This window comes from Aptenodytes forsteri, unplaced genomic scaffold (assembly GCF_000699145.1).
Source record: "Aptenodytes forsteri isolate BGI_AS27 unplaced genomic scaffold, ASM69914v1 Scaffold50, whole genome shotgun sequence".
In the NCBI taxonomy this organism is placed as follows: domain Eukaryota; kingdom Metazoa; phylum Chordata; class Aves; order Sphenisciformes; family Spheniscidae; genus Aptenodytes; species Aptenodytes forsteri.
The window spans coordinates 3,202,340-3,222,225 of record NW_008795126.1 but is presented as its reverse complement, the minus strand read 5'-3'; the positions used below and the strand labels follow the sequence as shown (position 1 = coordinate 3,222,225).

At 40.5% G+C, this 19,886-nt stretch overlaps 1 protein-coding gene across 2 annotated transcripts in view; it reads left to right on the top strand.

The window, feature by feature from the left end:
• Positions 1-320: 320 nt before the first annotated feature.
• CDH13 (cadherin 13) overlaps positions 321-19,886 on the top strand; it is a 550,600-nt gene continuing 531,034 nt past the window's right edge. For both annotated transcript variants that reach the window (XM_009277294.1, XM_019471535.1), the window contains exon 1: positions 321-459. In XM_009277294.1, coding sequence (XP_009275569.1) covers positions 415-459 — 45 coding nt within the window. In that variant the 5' untranslated portion in view covers positions 321-414. The remainder of the gene's footprint in view (positions 460-19,886) is intronic.

Sequence of the window (19,886 nt, the reverse complement as noted above, 5' to 3'; positions counted from 1 at the left end):
GAATATCTTTGCAGCGGTGCTCAGAGTTGCTCTTATTTCTCTCTGTGCAATTCCATTCTGTAAAAGGGAAAATACTATTGAGATCTGTAAGGCATGATTTGTTAGACTGAAACTAAACACGCAAATACACCAAAGCAAAATGCTTTCTAAAGGTGCTGTGTTTGTGAGAGGTGCTTGCCCAATATGTGTGATGCAAAATGGGGATGCTTTGTGAAGAAATCATCCTTGTAAAGCCATTGGTTCTGGTCATCAGACTCTATCCAATGCTTTAGTGATGATGCTGCTGATCTATTTGGGAAGTTGGCTGGCTCTCAAGGCAGAGTCTCTTCTCAAAGGCTGTTTCACAGTGAAAATATGCTCAGTGCAGCCGAGTGCATGAATGAAAAAGCCTCTGGTACCTTCTAGTCTGGCAAAATGCAGCACAAAACTCAACTTACTCTGTCCTTTCTGCTGTCCCAGGTAAGAAATGTGTGGTTTTTTCCTTATTTTCTTTCACCTTCCTTCTCTTGTGCATTTGGATTTGAAAGTATTTGTAATTCAGGTCTGATTTCTGAGTAATTATACATTGCTTGAATTACTGTTGAAAGATGCAAGATCTCTGCTGTAAGCCAGTTGCTAGGAATGTAGAATCTCATAGTTCCTTGATTTACAATTAAAAAATGCTATATATCACACAGTAAATTTGTTGTGTTTCCCTTCAGGAAGGGTAGTAGGGGGAATCTTTCAAGTGTTTCGGTAGCAGCTGCAGCAGCAGTATTTTCTGTCATATCAAATGCTGCAACTTTGATTTGCCTCTTTCCTCTGTGGCTTTTGCTGGGTAGTAGGCTTATAGGTTGTTATAGGCAGCTCACATTATTTATTGCTTTTTTTTTAAAAAAAAAAAAAAAAAAGAGGAGGGGGGAAAAAGGAGGAAAATAAAATCAGACCTTGCAAAAGGTTCCCTTCCCTGTACTCTCTTGATAGATGTGTAATACTCTGTTAGTGACTTGCTATGTAGCCTTTCTCTTATTAAACGTAATAGATCCCCCTCTGCCAGAAAGCAGAGGAAAAAACACCCAGCCTTAAAAACACGGAGGTGCTAAAGCCCCGCTGCTGCTGTCTGTCAAAGCGAAGGGACTTGCTGGGCTTTGACTTCTAATACCTTCTGGTTGCTCTCTTTTCCTCTTGCTGCTGTTACAGGGCTCACTTTTTGGAAGCTCTGGGGGGGGTTGAAAATCCTTTGTTGTTGTCCAGCTTAAATGCATCCTTCCTTCTTTTGTCTTAGGAGCTCTGTAAACTCTTGCATTTAGTGACAGTGGCACTGGCATCCTGTGCACTGAGTGGAGATAAAAGTTAATTCCTTTTTGACTTGCGATTGAGTGGTTTTGTTAACCCTTAGGGGGTTGGTAGGTTTTAGAGCGTCAAACTACTGCTTGGGACGCTGAGTCTGTGCACTCGTGTTTGTGTAATTGCAATCTCCAGCAGGCATTTAGTCTGCTTTTTCAAAATAGGATGATAAGGAGAAAAATGGTGAGGGATCACTGTTGGGAGAGTTTTATTGCTGAGAGAAGATACATCAAGAGTGTGTAAGTAGGAAGCAGTAGGGTGAACTGAATGCATATATGCTGTGGATCAGGGCTAGGATATTTGGGTCCTGGCTTACCCTGATAAGGAGTAAAAGCATTAGCGTGGGTGGCTGAAGTTATGGGACAGTAGGAGACTCGGTGACTGGGGACTCGTGTGAGCAAACACACAGGCATTTGGGTGGGTTCAGGATAACAATCCTGCTTCAGGGAGTATAACAAATGACAGCAGCTGCTTTGGGCCATAGGTAGGGTGCCTGAATGCACTGGTGAAGGATGAGTTTGAGGAGCCAGAGCAGCATGTGCTGGGGATAAACGCAGTTTCTTGCAGGGCCTCCCTAACGGCTCAGGCTGAAGCTCTGGACTGTGTAGGAGGGCTGGCCAGTGGGCAGCTGGCCACTGGGCAGCTCACCAGCTCTGCTGAGACTGGCTGTAACGAGTGGGCAAGCTGCTGCTCCTGGGGAGGGCTGAACGGCTCTCTGGTGGGCTGGGGATACCCAAAGGGCTCCTGGGGAGGAGAAGTTGTCAAAGTGGGCTGAGATCCAGCCTGGGCAGGCAGCTGGGCTGGCAAAGCTGCCAGTGGGAGGCGATGCTCAGGGAGCAGAGGGGCTGGGGGGAGAGGGCACAGACAGTGTAAGGGTAACCTGTGGATATACTGAGCTGGTGTTCTCTCACCTTGGGCTTGAGACCTGCCATCTGGACTGCAGTTCGCTTGGCTTTCTCTGTGCTTTCAGTCCTTTTTTTGTTCATCTTCTTCAGCATGCTACTGAATTAATCAGCTTGAGTTTGGATTTTCTTTAGTGGTCCCTTGTAGGAAAAGCAGTATGTATACAAGAGAGGAGGACAGACTTCTAAGGCCTGTTAAACCACATAGCTGGCATTTTTTTAACATCAGTAACTACTTAAAAATCTGACAAGGTGCAGAACACCTGCTTCTGAAAACAACTGTGCACTTTACTGATAACTTGCAGCAATACTTCAGAGTTTCTTCTCTTGCTGGGCTGAGATGAGTTTGAGTATACTGCAGGGCTGAGCTTGTGGTGCTTTAGCATTGCTTTGTATTTAAGTGCTTAAACTGCACCCCACCTTCTTTATTAGCATATGTAGCTTTATCTGGCAATGTCTCTACCTAGTGATTTAACACATCTCCAAGTTTACTTTATAGATCATGTCTAAGAGTTAATGAATTGGGGAATGAATTAAACTATAATAAGGAAGTGTACATAAATCTGTCTTCAGGCATAGGATGTTGAGTATTGGCAGGTTAAAGTATGAACTGAAGGCGATAGCATGCTAGGGAAGAAAAAGGGAATTACTGAAATGCTGTTTGGCTTTTCTTTTTGACACACCACATACACAACTTTCATGTGACAGGAAAAGTAAACAGAAGAATGTGAGAAACAACATATTAAACAAATGCAGCCATCTGGCTGTGTAGTGGTTGTAACACATTCTGGGATTTTTTTCATAAGTTTTCTTTTTTTTCTCCCTTAGCAGTAGCAATAATGCCTCCTATAATACAATGCTAGTGGAACCTGCAAAGCTCAATTTTGATAAAATGATTTCTAAGCAATAGCAATCTAGTAATGCAATACTTTCTGTGGAAGTAGAAGACAGGAATAACTTCATTTCAAAGTAATGATAGCAAAGTTAACAGTAGAAAAAAGTTTGAGGAAATTCTTCATGAACTGAAAAAAGGTTTATTTTTAATTAAGATCATTTATAAAACTAGTAACTTTGGTTTTGTGTTTCCTTGGTGTGCATCTAATTCGACTGCATTTGTTAAATATAAAAAAATGCCTTTTGAGGCATTAAAAGGATGAGGAATTGCTTTTTCAGCCCATTAATTGTTTGTAAAAGAATTGCTTTTTCAGCCCATTAATTATGTTTGTAAAAGTTGTGGTAAACATGTGGGCAATAAATGAATTTTTTTCTTTTGCAAAGACTTAGTCTACACTACTACTGTTCTGTTTTCACCAAGAGGAAAACTGAACAATAGCTAGCATAGCTGAGGAAGATATGTTTCAAGTAATTCTTTAATTCAGGACCACCTTTAAAACTACAAAGCATATCTGTACTATACAGCTTTATTGAACTGAAGCTGAGAATAAAAACTAAGTGTACTCTGATAGCTTGTGCAGTTCACTATACAGTGTACAGGAATCAGTAAATACATACAGATTTTTAAATCTATCAAATCAGAGTGGCTTTTACATTTTTCCCAAAGGATATTTTTGAAGGCCTATATAAAAAATATTTGTTTTAAAACAGAAGTTGTTCACAGGCTTGCTTCTGTATGTTATGCATTTCATGCAGACAGAAGAATCAACATAAAAATTTATAAGTAAATCTTACAAGATGAGGAAAAAAATTCTTTTGATAGCTTTAACAATAACTGTCACGTTCCACTGGGTTGCAGCTAAGTCAATTGGAACAAAGTATATATTTCACAAGCTTATTATAGTGAATAGATGAATTAGTCCTAAAACTCTTTCTCAAAATGCATAGCCCACACTGCTGAATTCTTAAGCTTTTATTTTTTCAAGTTTCTCCAGAAGAGGGCTCCATGTACAGCTTGAAAGTCAGCACCCATGTATTAAAAAAGTTTATCAGCTTCAGGAAAAAAGAAAAAAAACTTGCTCACACAAAGTCTGTTGATATAACATTAAAGATTATGTTCAAATTCTGACCCAGCATTTCCATGTTGTAGCTTGTTGCTGTAGGTCTTACTTTGTTTAAGACTGCTTATTGAGAATTCTAGAGAAAAAGTCCTATAGCTCTTGTGCTATATCAGAGTTGTAAAAATGCTTTAAAAATGTTAGAGAAACAGTTGCCCATTATTATGTATAATTATTTGTACTGATGAGTGTTTTGTGAGCAGACTGACACTTACTCCTGACAGTTTCAGGCCATCATTTTTGGTTATGTAGTCAAAAAGATCTTCCACTTACATATCTCATTCAAAAGATGGTGTCTCCCAAAACACAGAGCCATTCCAGCAGTCATGCTGTGCTATTTGTCAAATGTTGCCTTGGAGGGAAGGTTGGCCCCTGGTGAACCAGTATGACTTTAGGCAACAGCTGTAACCTTTTAAAGATATTCTTACAGAGGACCTGACCAGACTCCTTACCCCTAAGCAAGGGGTTTGTTATGATAGATGAGTGGAAACTGGTCATGAAAATGCTGCTAGAGTTATGGCATTACAACTAAATCCACTTTGTTGTGTACCACTTGAGACTCTGTCTTTCAATTTAAGATGTAGCTCAGGCAATATGTTGGGACCTGGTTTCTGTTTCTCATGATCAAAAACTGAAAAAGGTTATTCTAGCACATGTAGTATCTTTGTGCTGTGATCCATTGGGGGTTATTGACTTCATTTTTAGTGACTTGTCAGCTAGGAAATGAGTATTTCTAAAAGGTATCTCAATAGACCAGTGCAACAGGAACTATTAGAACTATGTAGATAGCAACAGTGGTGCCTGTTCAAGAAGCAGTGAAGTTCTGCCTTTCATTTTCTTCCTGTTTGTTGTTAGATAGGTAGGCTCTTCCCATTCTATAAATATGTAAGGACAGGCTAGATAACAGAGCTGTTACTCTGTTACTGTTATACTCTTCCTGCATCACTGCTGGAGTCAAATCCTCTTATCTTCAGTTGCTGGGTTGTACCCATGTGCTGTGTGTCAGGATTTTGGCCTCGGGTTCCAGGGTTCCTATGCCAGCATAAACCTTTTGGGAGGAGGGGGGCTTCATTTGGGAGTTGAGGCAGAAATGTGAGGTTAATGGGTTTTTTCAATTGTTTCATGGAAATAATTTCTTCATTCATTCTCTGACAGGTACAAGCACCAAATTCACTTTTTTGTATACCACTAGTATTCTAACCAGCAAAGCTTCATCTGTGCAGGCAAAAAGACAAATCTACCATGTCCACTGGGGAGGAGAGACAGAATGAGAGGGATTTATCATCCTTAGGAGACTAAGTGGGCTATAGCTCTTTCCAGTTAACTCTGGATGATATGAGTGGGTTCTTGATTATGGCCATATGGTTGCACTGTGCCCTGCCGTAATCACCAGATGGATGGGACCAGCCCAGATGGGAGTGTGTTTTTTCTGTCACTTCATGTGTCCTGCAGCTAGCACAATGTTAGTGTATACAAATCAGTAGGATATTAAATGCCAAAGAGGAGTGAAAAGTAAGACTTGCTTTATTAACCACTGTTTCATTATTTAAAGGTCTTGGAAATTTGCCCACTGTTTTTTTTTAGTGTTGTGATGCGGACTGTGTTCTCTGTCAAACAGAAGAATGTAATTCTTTGAAAGCCTTACTGTTTTGTATGAAAGGAACTCATTCCACTACTAACTTATCCAATATTCTACTGTTTTGCACCATTAATTTTCTTGGCTAAAGAAAAAAGGAGCAATTTAAGATTTGGTTTGATGGAGCTGGTTGAAACAGTTCTAAGAACAGACTAAAATAAATATGAGCTATTAAGAGTAGGGTGGGGTGACTTTTCAGCACACAGCAGTTTATCAGTATCTCTAACCACTTGGAAAAGCTGATTAAGGTGTTCAAATAACTCCTGATATCTATGAATATCCATGTATGGATGTCTAATTTGGTATCTTTATGGGCCTTGTTTTTAGGGAGCTGAATGTTCACCTTCAAGCTTTTGAAGTGTCTCAAAATTGGGCACCCATATGCACCTCTCTAGAATGAATAAGTTTTTATTGCCTAAGGTTCCTCAGACTCCATTTGATAAAGGTTCTACTCCCAAAACTATTATTTTTAAAAAAACAACTACTAATAATAGCTATCTCTTTCAGTCTAAACTCTTTTGTTCTCTTGCTTTGAACAACTAATGTTGAATTCTTTATTGGTAATGGCAATGTATATATTTCTAAAAGCTAATGCTTAATTCCCAAGGACTTTGCAGTCTGGTATGTAATGAAGAGCAAATAATTCTTGTGTGTATGAAGGTTGTGTTAATAGGAGTACAGCCAGAAAGTGGGTTTCTGAAAGTTTGAAGAAGTTTTTGGCAAATGAGTAATCATGGCAGATGGACCTTGTACTTGTGTGTAACAAGGACTCAAAATGCTGAAAACCACAGGTTCTAGGCCATTAAGCTGTCACAGCACTGTTAATATGGTTGTATGCAAAGAAATACTTGTGTATGAAGGTTGTGTTAATAGGAGTACAGCCAGAAAGTGGGTTTCTGAAAGTTTGAAGAAGTTTTTGGCAAATGAGTAATCATGGCAGATGGACCTTGTACTTGTGTGTAACAAGGACTCAAAATGCTGAAAACCACAGGTTCTAGGCCATTAAGCTGTCACAGCACTGTTCATATGGTTGTATGCAAAGAAATACAAACAACTTGAATTTAGGATATAAGCTTGCGGGTATAGATATTTGCAAGTAAGCATCTCTTTTCTCAGTTATTACTACTTGTGTGCTGAAGTCTACTGTTGAAGGTTACCCCCTTTTCCTCCCCTGAGCTATGTTAAGTGTGAGTGCTCCTTGTCTGCTCCAGGGCAAAGTTGGCAAGCTTGGCTGGAAACACAGGTGGGGGAGTACTGATTCTATGCATTAATGGCTGTCTGCTACATGGACAGTAACACCTCTGTGGCAGAGGTAGAAAGACGATGAATAGCTTACATTGCTTCAAATCAATCCATAAAACTGTTAGCACACTGAGTTTTGTTTGAATTGCTATGAAGCAAAAAAGCGTGTTGCAACATACTTACCATGCTGATAATTGGCTCATCTACTTTATAGACACTTAATCTATTTCTTTTCCTTGTCTTGGCATAACTTGGAATTGCAAGAAGGGTTTCTGTGCAAACTGCCTTTAAAGAAGAGTCTGAGTCAAACATAGGGGATGAACCCATAAGAGTAAAATAAAAGCTAGCAGCTGTCCATGGAGTCACTGTAAAAGCAGAAATTCTAAGCTGCTGTAAATACATCTGGATCCACTATGGAGCTATCCCAGCATGCATGAATTAGGAGTATGATCCATAGCTTGTATAGACAGCTATGGAGAGAGGGGGGAAATCATGTAAAGTTGGCCCTTCCCTAGCCTATTACAGTTTTCTTGGTGTAAGATGGTCTTTGAAGTGTGTCTATTACGTTTTAACTTTGAGCCAACTGTTGGTAACTGCTTGGGAACAGAAAAAAAACAAGATCTTGCATTTTTCCATAGAGAATCATAGAGGTTGGAAAAGACCTCTAAGATCATCGAGTCCAACCATCAACCCAACACCACCATGCCCACTAAACCATGTCCCTAAGCGCCTCATCTACACGTCTTCTAAATACCTCCAGGGATGGGGACTCAACCACTTCCCTGGGCAGCCTGTGCCAATGTTTAACCACTCTTTCAGTAGAGACATTTTTCCTCATGTCCAATCTAAACCTCCCCTGGTGCAACTTGAGGCCATTTTCTCTCATCCTATCACTAGTAACTTGGGAGAAGAGACCGACACCCACCTCGTTACAACCTCCTTTCAGGTGGTTGTAGAGAGTGATAAGGTCTCCCCTAAGCCTTCTTTTCTCCACACCCCCCCCCCCCCCCCCCCCCACGCCCACTAAACCATGTCCCTAAGCGCCTCATCTACACGTCTTCTAAATCCCTCCAGGGAGGGGGCCTCACCCACTCCCCTGGGCAGCCTGTGCCAATGTTTAACCACTCTTTCAGTAAAGACATTTTTCCTCATGTCCAATCTAAACCTCCCCTGGTGCAACTTGAGGCCATTTTCTCTCATCCTATCACTAGTAACTTGGGAGAAGAGACCGACACCCACCTCGTTACAACCTCCTTTCAGGTGGTTGTAGAGAGTGATAAGGTCTCCCCTAAGCCTTCTTTTCTCCAGGCTAAACAACCCCAGTTCCCTCAGCTGCTCCTCATAAGACTTGTTCTCCAGACCCTTCACCAGCTAACTTGCTGGCTTTGAGTTCCCCTACTGCCAAATAAGTTGTATTTATATGTTTCTCTAGAGGCAGCCCTCTGTTTTCCCTGAGGAACCACGTTTTATCAGACAACAAACAGCTATATCAAAATGTGAGAGCTGAACATAACACTGCTCTCTACTTGACAAAGCAAGAAATCCAGAGCATCTGGTACTTTGCTCTCTAAGTGAAAGGAGATGGAATTAGCCATTAGAATTGGATGGACATTTCCCTCCCCATTAAACGCATTGTTTCAGAGCTCTGTCAGAGGAAGCTGAGCAACTCCAACTGCGTTATGCAGCAGGAATGCATATATCAGCTGCAGGTTTGAGCTGTTCAGTACAATTAGATAACTGGCCAAATTAAAAGGTGTTCAGTTTGACCTTCTGCCAAGATAAGATAACTGGTCTCGCAAGTGCCAGGAAGTCATGGATATTATCTACCATCCTTATTCAGGTGAAATGCAAAATGAAAAACCTGTGGGTAAAGATAAATGAGAATTAAATTAAAATAGGACAATACATAAAAATCAGTTTTGACTTCTGGGCATTTGTATTAGCCTGCTACCTGAAGGTTGTATTGTGTGTCAGGCTAAGTGGTTTTATTCTCTTCCAAAATGTCTTTTGTTTTCATAATTCATGATCTGATTGAACTAAACTAGACTCTGAACTCTATAAATCTTGATTTATGACTATCGATAATCCTATTAATTTACTGATATACAGCTCTGACCTGAACACTAAAGTAGTTAGGCCCATATTTGATCACCTCTCCTTAATATGTGGCAATATCATTGCAGGAGACATTATTCAGTGGGGTAAGGACGGTCATTAAAGCCTAGCAGTAATGGGAAGTACCCTTTTTGCACCCACTTACACCACTGTTCAGAAATAGATAATGATCTGATATTTGCTTCTATTTTTGGAATCATTATTTTCTTCTAATGCTTTTAATTAAAAGATCTCATTTAAAAATGATAAAGAAGAATACAACCTCCAGTTTTAAATGTCATCAATAGTTTTCCCTAATTGTTGGCTCTACGCAGTTTAGTTATCAATGCAGAAGTGTTGCCATTCTGTGCAGTGAGGATATTGATTATTGCAATCTGACAAAACAGCAGCTCTTTAGATGATAATTTTGGATACAACATGTTACCAGGAAAAAAGGTAAGGATGCTGGGAATAAGTAATGAAATTTTTGTTTCTTGTGGAAATGACTTCTGGTCTTGCACATCTCTCAACTTAGTTTTCTGAGTTTGCAATAGCAAAACACTGTTGCTCACACTAATACGGGAGCAGGTCTCCAGTGGACCTGGATTGATTGCACTGCCCTGCTTTGCATTATCTAGGTGAAGGATGGTTAGTACCAATGCCGCATGCATTTCTGCTGTGTACATATTGGGAGGCTTACATGGCTTCTATTACTATTATATCTGAGCACCCTGCAAATGGTAATGAATTTATCCTTGCTTCCCTAAAATAAATGCTGAGTTACGACAGGAACATTATTCTGAAATGGGAGACAGCCTCCAACATCTGCCTGTTTCAATGACTTTAGTTCTATTATCTTAGTTGAGTAATGATGTAGGCTGCTGTCACTTTTGCTGCTGGTGTTGATTCAGTAGTGACAGTTCATTGTACTATAGAAAGATTAATTCTGATTGGAAGGAGCCTAGAATAAATTCAGTCTTTAGGCCAATCAGAAGCTGGTGTATGTAGTACTATTTTAATAATGCTGCTCAACTTTCAAGAATATAATTAGTTATGGTTTGCCAAAGAACTGCCTATCTCTATACAGTTAGTATTTTGCATATAGAGGAAACTAAGAAGAGAGAATGTTTATCTAATCATAACTGCACAGAGTTCTTTTAGGCATAAGGAAAATGGAGTGTACTTGCTTATAACTGTTTATGTGATGGCTGCTGGCAAAATGATCAGTTGGAGCAGAGGAGGAGGATGAGGCTGGCAGTGCTGTATATACTCACAGCATTTGAGACCAAAACAGTTTGGGGTAGAAGACGGGGTAGGTAAGAGACAACCAGCTATGCTTCCAGTGCTTGGGTAGGGGAGAGGTGCTGGATATTTCCACTGCAATGTGAGATGTAGTCTCAATGGCAGAGTATTTCCCCCACTGTTTGTTCACTGATAAAGGTTCCCATCTTCCTTCCTTTCCTCAGATTGGAGGAGGCAGAGCTACTAAAAGCTTGGGCTTCTCTGGTAGGAGGTGAGCTGCCTGTTCATGGCTGTTCCATTCCTATATCTAGCTTCTGGAAGTGTGATGTTGCTGTCCTAGTGTCGTTGTTAGTGAGATGCACCTAAATGTTTGAATTCCTGGGGGGACAATGACACATGGATGGACCATTTGTTACAAGCCCAGAACATGAGAATCTGTAGACTTGTATGGACAATTGAAAGCTAATCTCTGACTTTGTGGAACAGCTGCCTCTTCCTGTATGGCTATGGCCCTCTGAAATGAGGATTCAATCTTCTTACACGTGCTTCCCAAGAATACAATTTTCAAAGCTTTTGTTCCTTCATGAGTCAGAGGCACACAAGCACAAACCTGTTTCTTGCTGTGCATGGGAACTAAACGTTGATTATGGGTGGCTGAAGGAGTTTGGCTAAAATAGAAACTGACTTGGTTGTCTGCCATAACTCATGTTGAACCTGAGCAAAATTGTTTTTCCAACTTGTTCTTGACTTCTGATTTCCATATGCTCTGTGTTTGTAGAGTCTAGCTGGGATATGAAGGAAGAAAAAGCAATCATGCACAGCACGAGTGGTTCTCCCTGCCTTACCTCCAGGCTGACTGGAAGCATCAGCATTCCTGTAATTTCCTTGTTCAAATTACTTTTTCTTTGTTCCGCTTCATCTGCTCAAAAAAAAATTCAGATAGTCTGAGTGCTTTTAGTTTTTCTACTCAAACTTTCTTCCAAAACTTCTACTGTTGAGGGAAAGGATGAATACTTTTTACTACTGTGTTTTAACTTCTCTTAGATGGGCTTCAACAGGCCCTTGTGGAAAGTCCATCCCTGTTCTTGGTGCTTATAGATGTTTTTCTTTTGGTGATAGATGAGAAGATGACGGGGATTTTCCTGCAGCATGAGGAAAACCAGACACACCTAAGGAGTCACATTCCTTTAGCACTTTACATAGGTCCTGGTTATTTTCACTGGGTAATCTGCAGATTGCCTAGAGTTAGTGCAGTGTTAAATTGTAACCTTTAGCTAATGTGATAGGCAACTATAAGCATTGTACTCCTAGTACTTGGGTATCTGACCTAAATCTTGTGCATTTCTTGGTATGTTCATATTACCCTACTCCTTTCCTCCTCAGTCTCCTAAGGCAGTCTAGTTCTATCTGCACATGTGGAAAAGAGAATTTAATTTGGCTGTCTCTAATGGTTTTAAGCTGGTGATCTCTTAGAGCCAGAAGTGCTGGGATAGTTATTCAGTAATAAACATGCCGACATAGCTGCTGAATTTCTTGTCCCTTTCCTTGGCTGACTGAGGAATACAAGAAAGAAGATCAAACCTTAACACACAAAAATGGAAGGGAAAACAAAACCAAGGGGAAAAAGAAAAACAAAATGGTATTCAATGTCCTGTAACTCTTTGCAGCTGTTAAGATTTGGAAAGCAGCCTTTTATATTTGTGATACAGTTAACGGGTGTATACAGGAATGGAACGTAGCATCTAGTCTGATTCTGCTTGATTTCTGCATACTCATTTACACGCGGTCTTACCTGATAGTTTAGGCTGACACCCATATCCAGAGTTCTTGCTCATATCTGGATCTGAAGTTGTTGGCATCAGGAAACAGCAGTACTTTACTCTGTTGTATGCATATTTGTGTGTGTGTCAGCATGCTGGTTTACAAGAGGTGGGAAATTTAATCCTTTGTAAAACTCTGTTTCCAGCATTCATTAGCTGCCCAGTCACAGAACTCTCCTCTCTTCTACATTTTATGTTTTGGTAGGACTTTTTTTTATTATCATTTGCTGTATGTCTTAATGGACAATATTTATGTCTGCTGCTTTGACGTTGTGTTCATGATCATTAAATCCATTCTACTGATGCTTTGGGAAACTTGTTACTGCACAGATGAAAGAAAACTTAGGAGATACCTTCCCCTAATTGACTAGTTGGCTGGGGAGTGAATGAGAAAGGAGAGAACAGAGGACAAACTGGGTATAAGGTGTGAGGCCAAATCAGCCTTCGTTGCAGGAGAGCACGTTACAATTTCTTTTGAAACTGTTTGCATATCACTTCTTTAATTGGCTGAAACAATTTTATATATATCAGGTTGTTTCCCACCCATCCTCTGTGTAACACAAGCATACTTCTTAACTGCATACTGGTGGAAGTGTTTCCCAGAGAAAATGGAAAGGTAGGAAAGGGCCAGAGAACCTGGGAGGGGCAGGACAACTGTTACGGCTTTCCAGCTATAAATACAAAGCAAGCGAGATACCAGGGAAAAGCTAGGCAATGTCTTGCTGAAATGAGTATTATGGGCCAGCTGTTATGAGAGATAAATGCTCCAAAGTTTTGTCAGATAGTATGTGATTTCCCTCCCCCTACCACTTTTGCTAATATATAATTTCACAGACTTACCCCCTTTGTCTTATTTTCTGACATCTCTTAGAGGCCAGCTGCAGACCAAAGATTAAAGGGAAGAGAACCTGACTTCAGGCACATTTGCAAACTAGCTGTTAGTTTTCTGTAGGTTCTTCTGTGCTTAAAACGGAAACAACCCTCCCCTGACAACTGAGCATACAATTCATGTACAATGGATCTACTTCTGACACTGTATTTCTGGGGTGTTTGCACGATTCATGATTCATCTGGCAGTACTTGAGTTTAAGCACTGATAAAGAGAACACAGCAGAGTGTAAATATATTTGACCTTTCAAAACACTGAAAAGAAAATAAAAATAGAAAAGTAGTTATTTTGCAGTTTTTCCTTGTACACGTGTAATGACTACAAGCAAACTAGCATTCTTATTTCTGCCTCGGGAGCCTGGGTAGCACAGAGGCTTCTAGGCCTGAGATCTACTGTTTTATACCTGCTGTTCCCAGTACAGTGTGTGTGAGTTGGCCTGACATTGGAGTAGAGGTTCAAGTCAACTTTGATATCTCTAGTTTAGGGATTGGCCTGTAGTTCAGGTCTGCTGCATCCCAAAGTCTTTACTGTTTGATAAGTTATGCTGTATAATTGGCATGCTGGTCTTGGTTCACTTGCTTGATGGGCAGGAGTCTGTATTTCAAGTGTAAAGTATCACTGCAACTGTCACTTTAAATCAGTAATACCAATACAGAAGTAAGGCTCAAGTACTCATGGAAAGCTTCTGCTGAAATCCTCAGCTAGCTACAGCCTTAGTTAGCTTGGATGCAGCCATGTCTTAATTCTGCTGTGAGCAACTTTAATTCCATGGGTGCTGTACGGTGTAAATACCCCTGTTCAGTTAGCACAGCAGTGGGCTCGCTGCAGGGTTCAGCCTTGCCCTGAGTTAAACCCTCCTAGAAGGGCTGGGGTTTTTAAATAGCAGTGTGGCTGAGTCAGGGGCATGCCAGGCCTGTTACGCTGCCACTCCCCATGTCATGACTGCTCCTGGGGAATATGTGTCGTTCTGACTATGGCTCCAAGTACGATGGGAACTGAAGATCCTCCCTCCTTTTCCTCATAAAACTGTTGTTGATTTGTGAGCACATTCCTTTGCTTTAAAAGCAGGGGAAGTACACTTAGTACTCTCCCAGCCTGCAAGCTAGAGATGTACACGGTGTGCAGAATTTTGTGCCAAGCTCTGGGGGTAGGGGTAGGTTTTGAATGAAGTGGTCAGGGTAAATTTTTCTCTTAAGCCTCTTTGGGGAAGGGAGGGAAGGCTATGCAGCACCTGGGGTAGGGCTCTGATCTGGTATTGCTACAACTATTTTTGGTATTTCTAAAACTACTTTGCAGTTGGTGCACTCGAATTTGAATGTTTTTTTGGTCTGAAGCTGCTTAACTGTAAACAATAGCCCCTCCTTGATTTATCTGTACTACCCTGCTGCCTGTCATATACTGGCCAAGTCCAGTGCAGCAGGGAGAAACACTTTTTCCTTTTTCATCCCACTTTCTTATTTCCTGGTTCACTGTGTAGTCAACTTCTGTGGCTGTGGTTACATGAATTTCATTAATAGCAAATCTTGAGCAATCCGCTTAAATAATAATCAGTGTGTCTTTTTAATTTGCTCTTCTTCTGTATGTTTGTTGTGAATTGGTGAACTATCTGATCAGCTAGCTACCTTTAGCACCGGTAAAAAAAAAAATCTCTGTTTTTGTTCGGTGCTGTTGGCGAAGCTTCTTGCTGAAGCAGAGCTGCTGGACTGGAAGGTGTGTAGTACTTGTGGAGCCTAAAGAGAGGGAGACAAAGTGTGACTGCAGTTTAATGGGTAGAGAGCAACCTTCAAGGATGGGATTCCTTGGTATTCTGTCTTATTTAGTAACTCTTTGCTGTAAAATATGTAATTAGTCCCTGGATAAGCAGCACTAGCATATCAAATTTGCTGTCTCTTCCAGACAAGGTTTTAACTGTTCCCTTCAAAGTTATGCTCCTTTTTGCTTAGTCTCCTTCTGGCCCAAGGCATCTTATTTGTGTAACAGCCTAGCTTTGGCAGGACAAAAGTAGGGCAGGGAGCTTTCTTAAGTAATAGCTGTGGCTTTGAGTGTCCTTAGGTTGAGGAGGGTTTTGAGCTTTGGCCTTCCCCTTGCCCAGCGAACTCTTTGTGCACTTTGTGGTTTTTTGGTGTGTTTTTGGGTTTTTTAACTTCTTTCTTCAGACTGTGCTGCTTCATTAAGAATATGAACTGTAAAGCAGTGCCTTTTCCCCACCAGCTATATGCATAAGGCTGACCTTTGGCTTGAACACAAAGTTTGGTGTCAACCTTGTCCCATTACCAAATATAGCGTAAATTTTACTGACAAGTTTTGCAGGCAGCTGTGGCTGGGGGGATGTAGGCAGTGAATGTGTCTGAACGACTGAAGTAACTTCTGGTCTCTGTACTTAGCACTGAAGAACATGCCCCAACAGGGCCAGGAGAAGGGGGTTGTTTCTTGCTCTGTCCCTTGCCCTGTTTCCATGTGGACACCCTCCCTTGAGCTGCAGCTTGGCTTGCTGTGCTTGGCTAGTATGCCTGGGGGTCAGAGCCCACCCCGGCACCAGGGAATGGCTGCTGGCCCTGGTAGGGATAACTGCACTCACAGCACTTGGAGCTTTGCTTCTTTCACAACAGCCTCATCCTTCTTGAGCATCTTGATTTCAAGTGTCTGTTGAAGCACTGTAAACAGATTTCCTTCGGTTCTGTGGCACTACATGCTGTGTTGCAATACATTTTTGTCTACTTTAAAGCTGTTAGTGATTCATTAGTTTACAGTTCCAAAAACCAATTCCAAAGGGATCACTCATCTCCCTAGAGCAGTGAAGATATTTTCAAGCTGGCTACACAGTACTATGGCAGTGTTTTTGAGACTTGCCTGGTTCAAATCATGTGGCAGTGATACTGCCAAAGGCTGCCAATTCAATGGAGGATTGCACACAGATTCCATGGGTAGGAACTTGCAATATTAGACACAGCTAATAATAGTTCCTCTTGACTTCTGAAATGTCAGAATGGTCTTGTGAGTAACTGCACTTTGGAAAACGTTAACCTTTTGTTTGCTACCAAGAGTAGTCCCTGACATGTTTAATGCTGCATTATGCTTGTAATACATAAAGGAAGTATATTGGAAACCAGGACTCTTAATATATCTGTCTGTGAATTGACTAGTGTCAAGATCTCAGAGTTGCAGCATCAGTCTGAGGACCCAGGACTGTCCCCTGTGTGTATACAATGACTAGAAAGATGAGCTTCTGCTATGCAGAGATTCCTAAGATCTAATGAGCATGCCTCTACCTCATTTTCCCCATCTGCAAAGGGCTTTGAAAACTAAGAATGAGAAATAGCTAGTGTATTTTTTTAAAAAAAAAAAGTATGCTAACATAAAGAAGCAACTCTGTTTTCTTTGAGAGGGGTCAGTTAGTGTCTGACAGACTGTCCTGGAGTCAGGTCTCTAGGGTTTCTGGAGTTTCCGAGTATATCTCCCAGACCAATTGCTCTAGAGCTGGGTCTTCTGGCAGGGAACAATAACTCTGCTTAGCAGAGAACTTCAGAATTTGACAATTGATTTATGAACCAAGTGAAACCAAAAGCAAAAAAATCTCTAAATGCTCTGTGGAACTAAGTTAATACTCTTTCCTACACTAGCCATTTATTTCTTTTTGCTGCCTAGTGTATCCAGCAAAGTATCAGCAGTTATGTCTCCAGCTGCAGGATTTACTGTAAGATTTTTTTATGGACTGCTGGAGGCCAATCAGTAAGGGATTTTGATACGTTGGCTCCAGAGTGGCAGAAACTGTTAAATGAAAAAGCTACAAAAACAAGTTCTTAGTCAAAAGATGCTAGCATTTAGAAGAGTGAGAAATTAGGCCATAAGCTTTTGTGTCCTTTTGAGGATATAACTAAACGCATAGCTCTGAGGCAGATGAGCTGCATTTCAAGAGATGCTGGACACTTGTCTCTTCTTGTGTTTTGACTAAAGTTAGGGCACTTGCCTCTTGCAAATACAGAGCTGCATGGGAATTGCATGAAGCCAAGCCCTTAGTTGGAGAGCAATGCAAGTACAGGGGAAAGACAGATGACCTATATTTAGAGTACCTCTTCTCAATTGCCTTTTACAGCTATTTCTTATAGTTAAGAACGCCTGGTGGATGTATCTATCAAGGCAGAATTGCATCACTGGGGGCTATGAATAACCTTATATAATGAAGGGACCTCATGTTCTGTATGCCACTATATTTCTAACTTTTATTTTCCTGACTTCTGTGAGAAGTTAGGTGATAATATCATTTAAGAGCAGGGAAAACTAAAGTACAAAGCAAGAAAGTAGCTTGTGCAAATTCCTATAGGAAGTCTTTAACAAGTAGGATGCAGTCACAGCTCAGGAGCCCCAAATCACCCATCAGTACACGCCGTTCCTGGTACGGAGAACCTAGAGCAACATGTCTTGTTGGGGGGTAATCTTGGAAAGAGTCTTGCACTCTTTCTATTTATTAGAACTAAAACTTCAATTACAGTAAGTAGTTTGTTTCCTAGTGAAAAATCCATTCCTCTATTTCTGTAGTGCATCCAACTGCCAGCATTTAATCCTTGTCTTAAAGATACGTTGCAGTCTTGTGACAATGAAGATGTATTTTTAGTGTGCTTGGGGGATTGTGGTTAACCAAATGACTTCACTTGAAGGGGAAGCTTGACTGCTGTCATTTTGTTCTTGTTCAATAATCTGAAATACATCATTGACATCAATGCTTTACTGAAAGTAAAATAAGATTCAGAACAACGGGGTTTTAAGAATATTTTCCTTCTCATCTGAGTTTTTTTGTTCTTCAGGAGTACTCTAATTTTCTTTGCTCGGCAACTTAAATCTTGCTTGTGAGCATTTAAAGCAAGTTGTGTGCTTACAAATCTGAAAATAAAAGCAGAAGAGATTTCTCTTGTAAATATAGTAATAAGTTCTCTTATTCCTCCTATACCTCATCCCCTCTGATGAGGGGATAGTCAGACACTGAAAAACATTTTATATGAGGATGTATGTGAGTCCTGGCAGATGGACAATGGAGTCCTCTCAGCTGTCCTCCACCATTGCTGGATAAACCCTTGCACAAACTCACAGAAGTCATCAGGCTGTCCTTCATTTCAAGTTCATCCTCCTTTGTCTTCCTGATAGGCATTAATGTGCAAAGGCATTCAGGGAATTATGAAAGGAATTTGTAGGAATTCTTAGAGATGCCATGTCAAACAACTCAGTAGCACACATGACAATTGCTGGATCCATGTTTCTGTCATGCTTTAAACTTGTTGAAAGAATTAGGTTCCTATTCTTTCAGTGTGCTGTCTGCAGTTAGCTGTGATCAAAGAAAACAGTGGAGGTGGTCTACTAGGAATGCTTCTCTTTCTGCATGAAAGAACAAATTACTACAATTTTCTCCTTCATTGGAATAATATGTTCATCTACCTACTTCTGAGCTCAGTCAACAACTCTTTTGGTGAAGTATTGGTGCAGACATTCAGTTCTCCTCAGTTCAAACTGCCATGTAAGTCACTCTTTCCCATTGTTTGCAGTCTTACTCTGAGATGGTCTGAGGAAGGAAACAGTGAGAAGTGTTATCTGCCCAAACTTCCCCACATGACCAAGTTGGTGATCTGCTTTCTATGTGTAGTATCCTGTGCAGCCCAGAAATACCACTCAACCATCTTTAGTGTCCTCAGTGAAATATTAGCTAGAAGTCTTACATCAAATAATTTGCAGCTGACTACTGCAAATGGATATTTTTGTTTCTTTATAGCATGATTCAAACTAGAGGTTAAACCTAATAGCTAAGAATTAGTTATTTGAATATTTCATCAGACTCCTGTATGTGAAACACTTGGTAAGAAACAAAGTAGTATTGGCCAATGAGGGATACAATTTATATATTAATTTGCATTTATGGCAGCCATATGTGTATATTAGTTCAATACTGGCATTTTTTTCTTAGACTTCTATGTTTTAGATGGCATGCAGCATTTGAATTGCAAGACCTTGAAAATAAATGCCTGATTTTTAAATTTTGTCATCATGCTATGTGTATGCATATACAGATTGTGTGTATATATACATATGTGAAGATATGTCTGAATATATGTGCGATCATATACACAACGTAGGTCAGGCAGAAGCAAATGTAAGCTTTGTGGGTTTTGTCATGCTCCAATGGCTTTTTTTAACTCCCAAAGGTAATATTTGATTTGTAACTCATTATTCTCTTAACTTATATTCGTGCCTCAAGATTGACGTTTCTGAACTTTAAAAAAAAAAAGGGGGCTCAATTTGGGCTTCACTTCAAGTTCCTCTAAATTGAGTCTGAGAGATGCATATAAAATCCAGTCAGAACACAGTCATGACTTTTTTGCACTTATGTTTTGAACCTGTGTGTATTGTTGAACACACTCAAACTCGTGTAACTGGTATGAAAGCAAATGCTCAAATAAGCTGGTTTGAAGAGCAAGGAATTGAGCGTCTTTTCTATCTTCAAAGTAACCTAGTCCAGCTGCATAGTAGACTTGTGGGTTTATGCTTGCTAAATTCTTACAATGAAAGCAGTGATAAAGAAACAGCAGCTGTGAGCCAGAAATGTACATGGAGTAGTTCGAAGGACTAGCCTAGTAGAAGTACAAATAAAGACTCGCCAGGTTTGATAGCCTTTAAAATGTCTGGTTGTTATCCTAAAGAGCATCGTTTGGGACCATGTGGATTCCTTCTTTCCTTCCT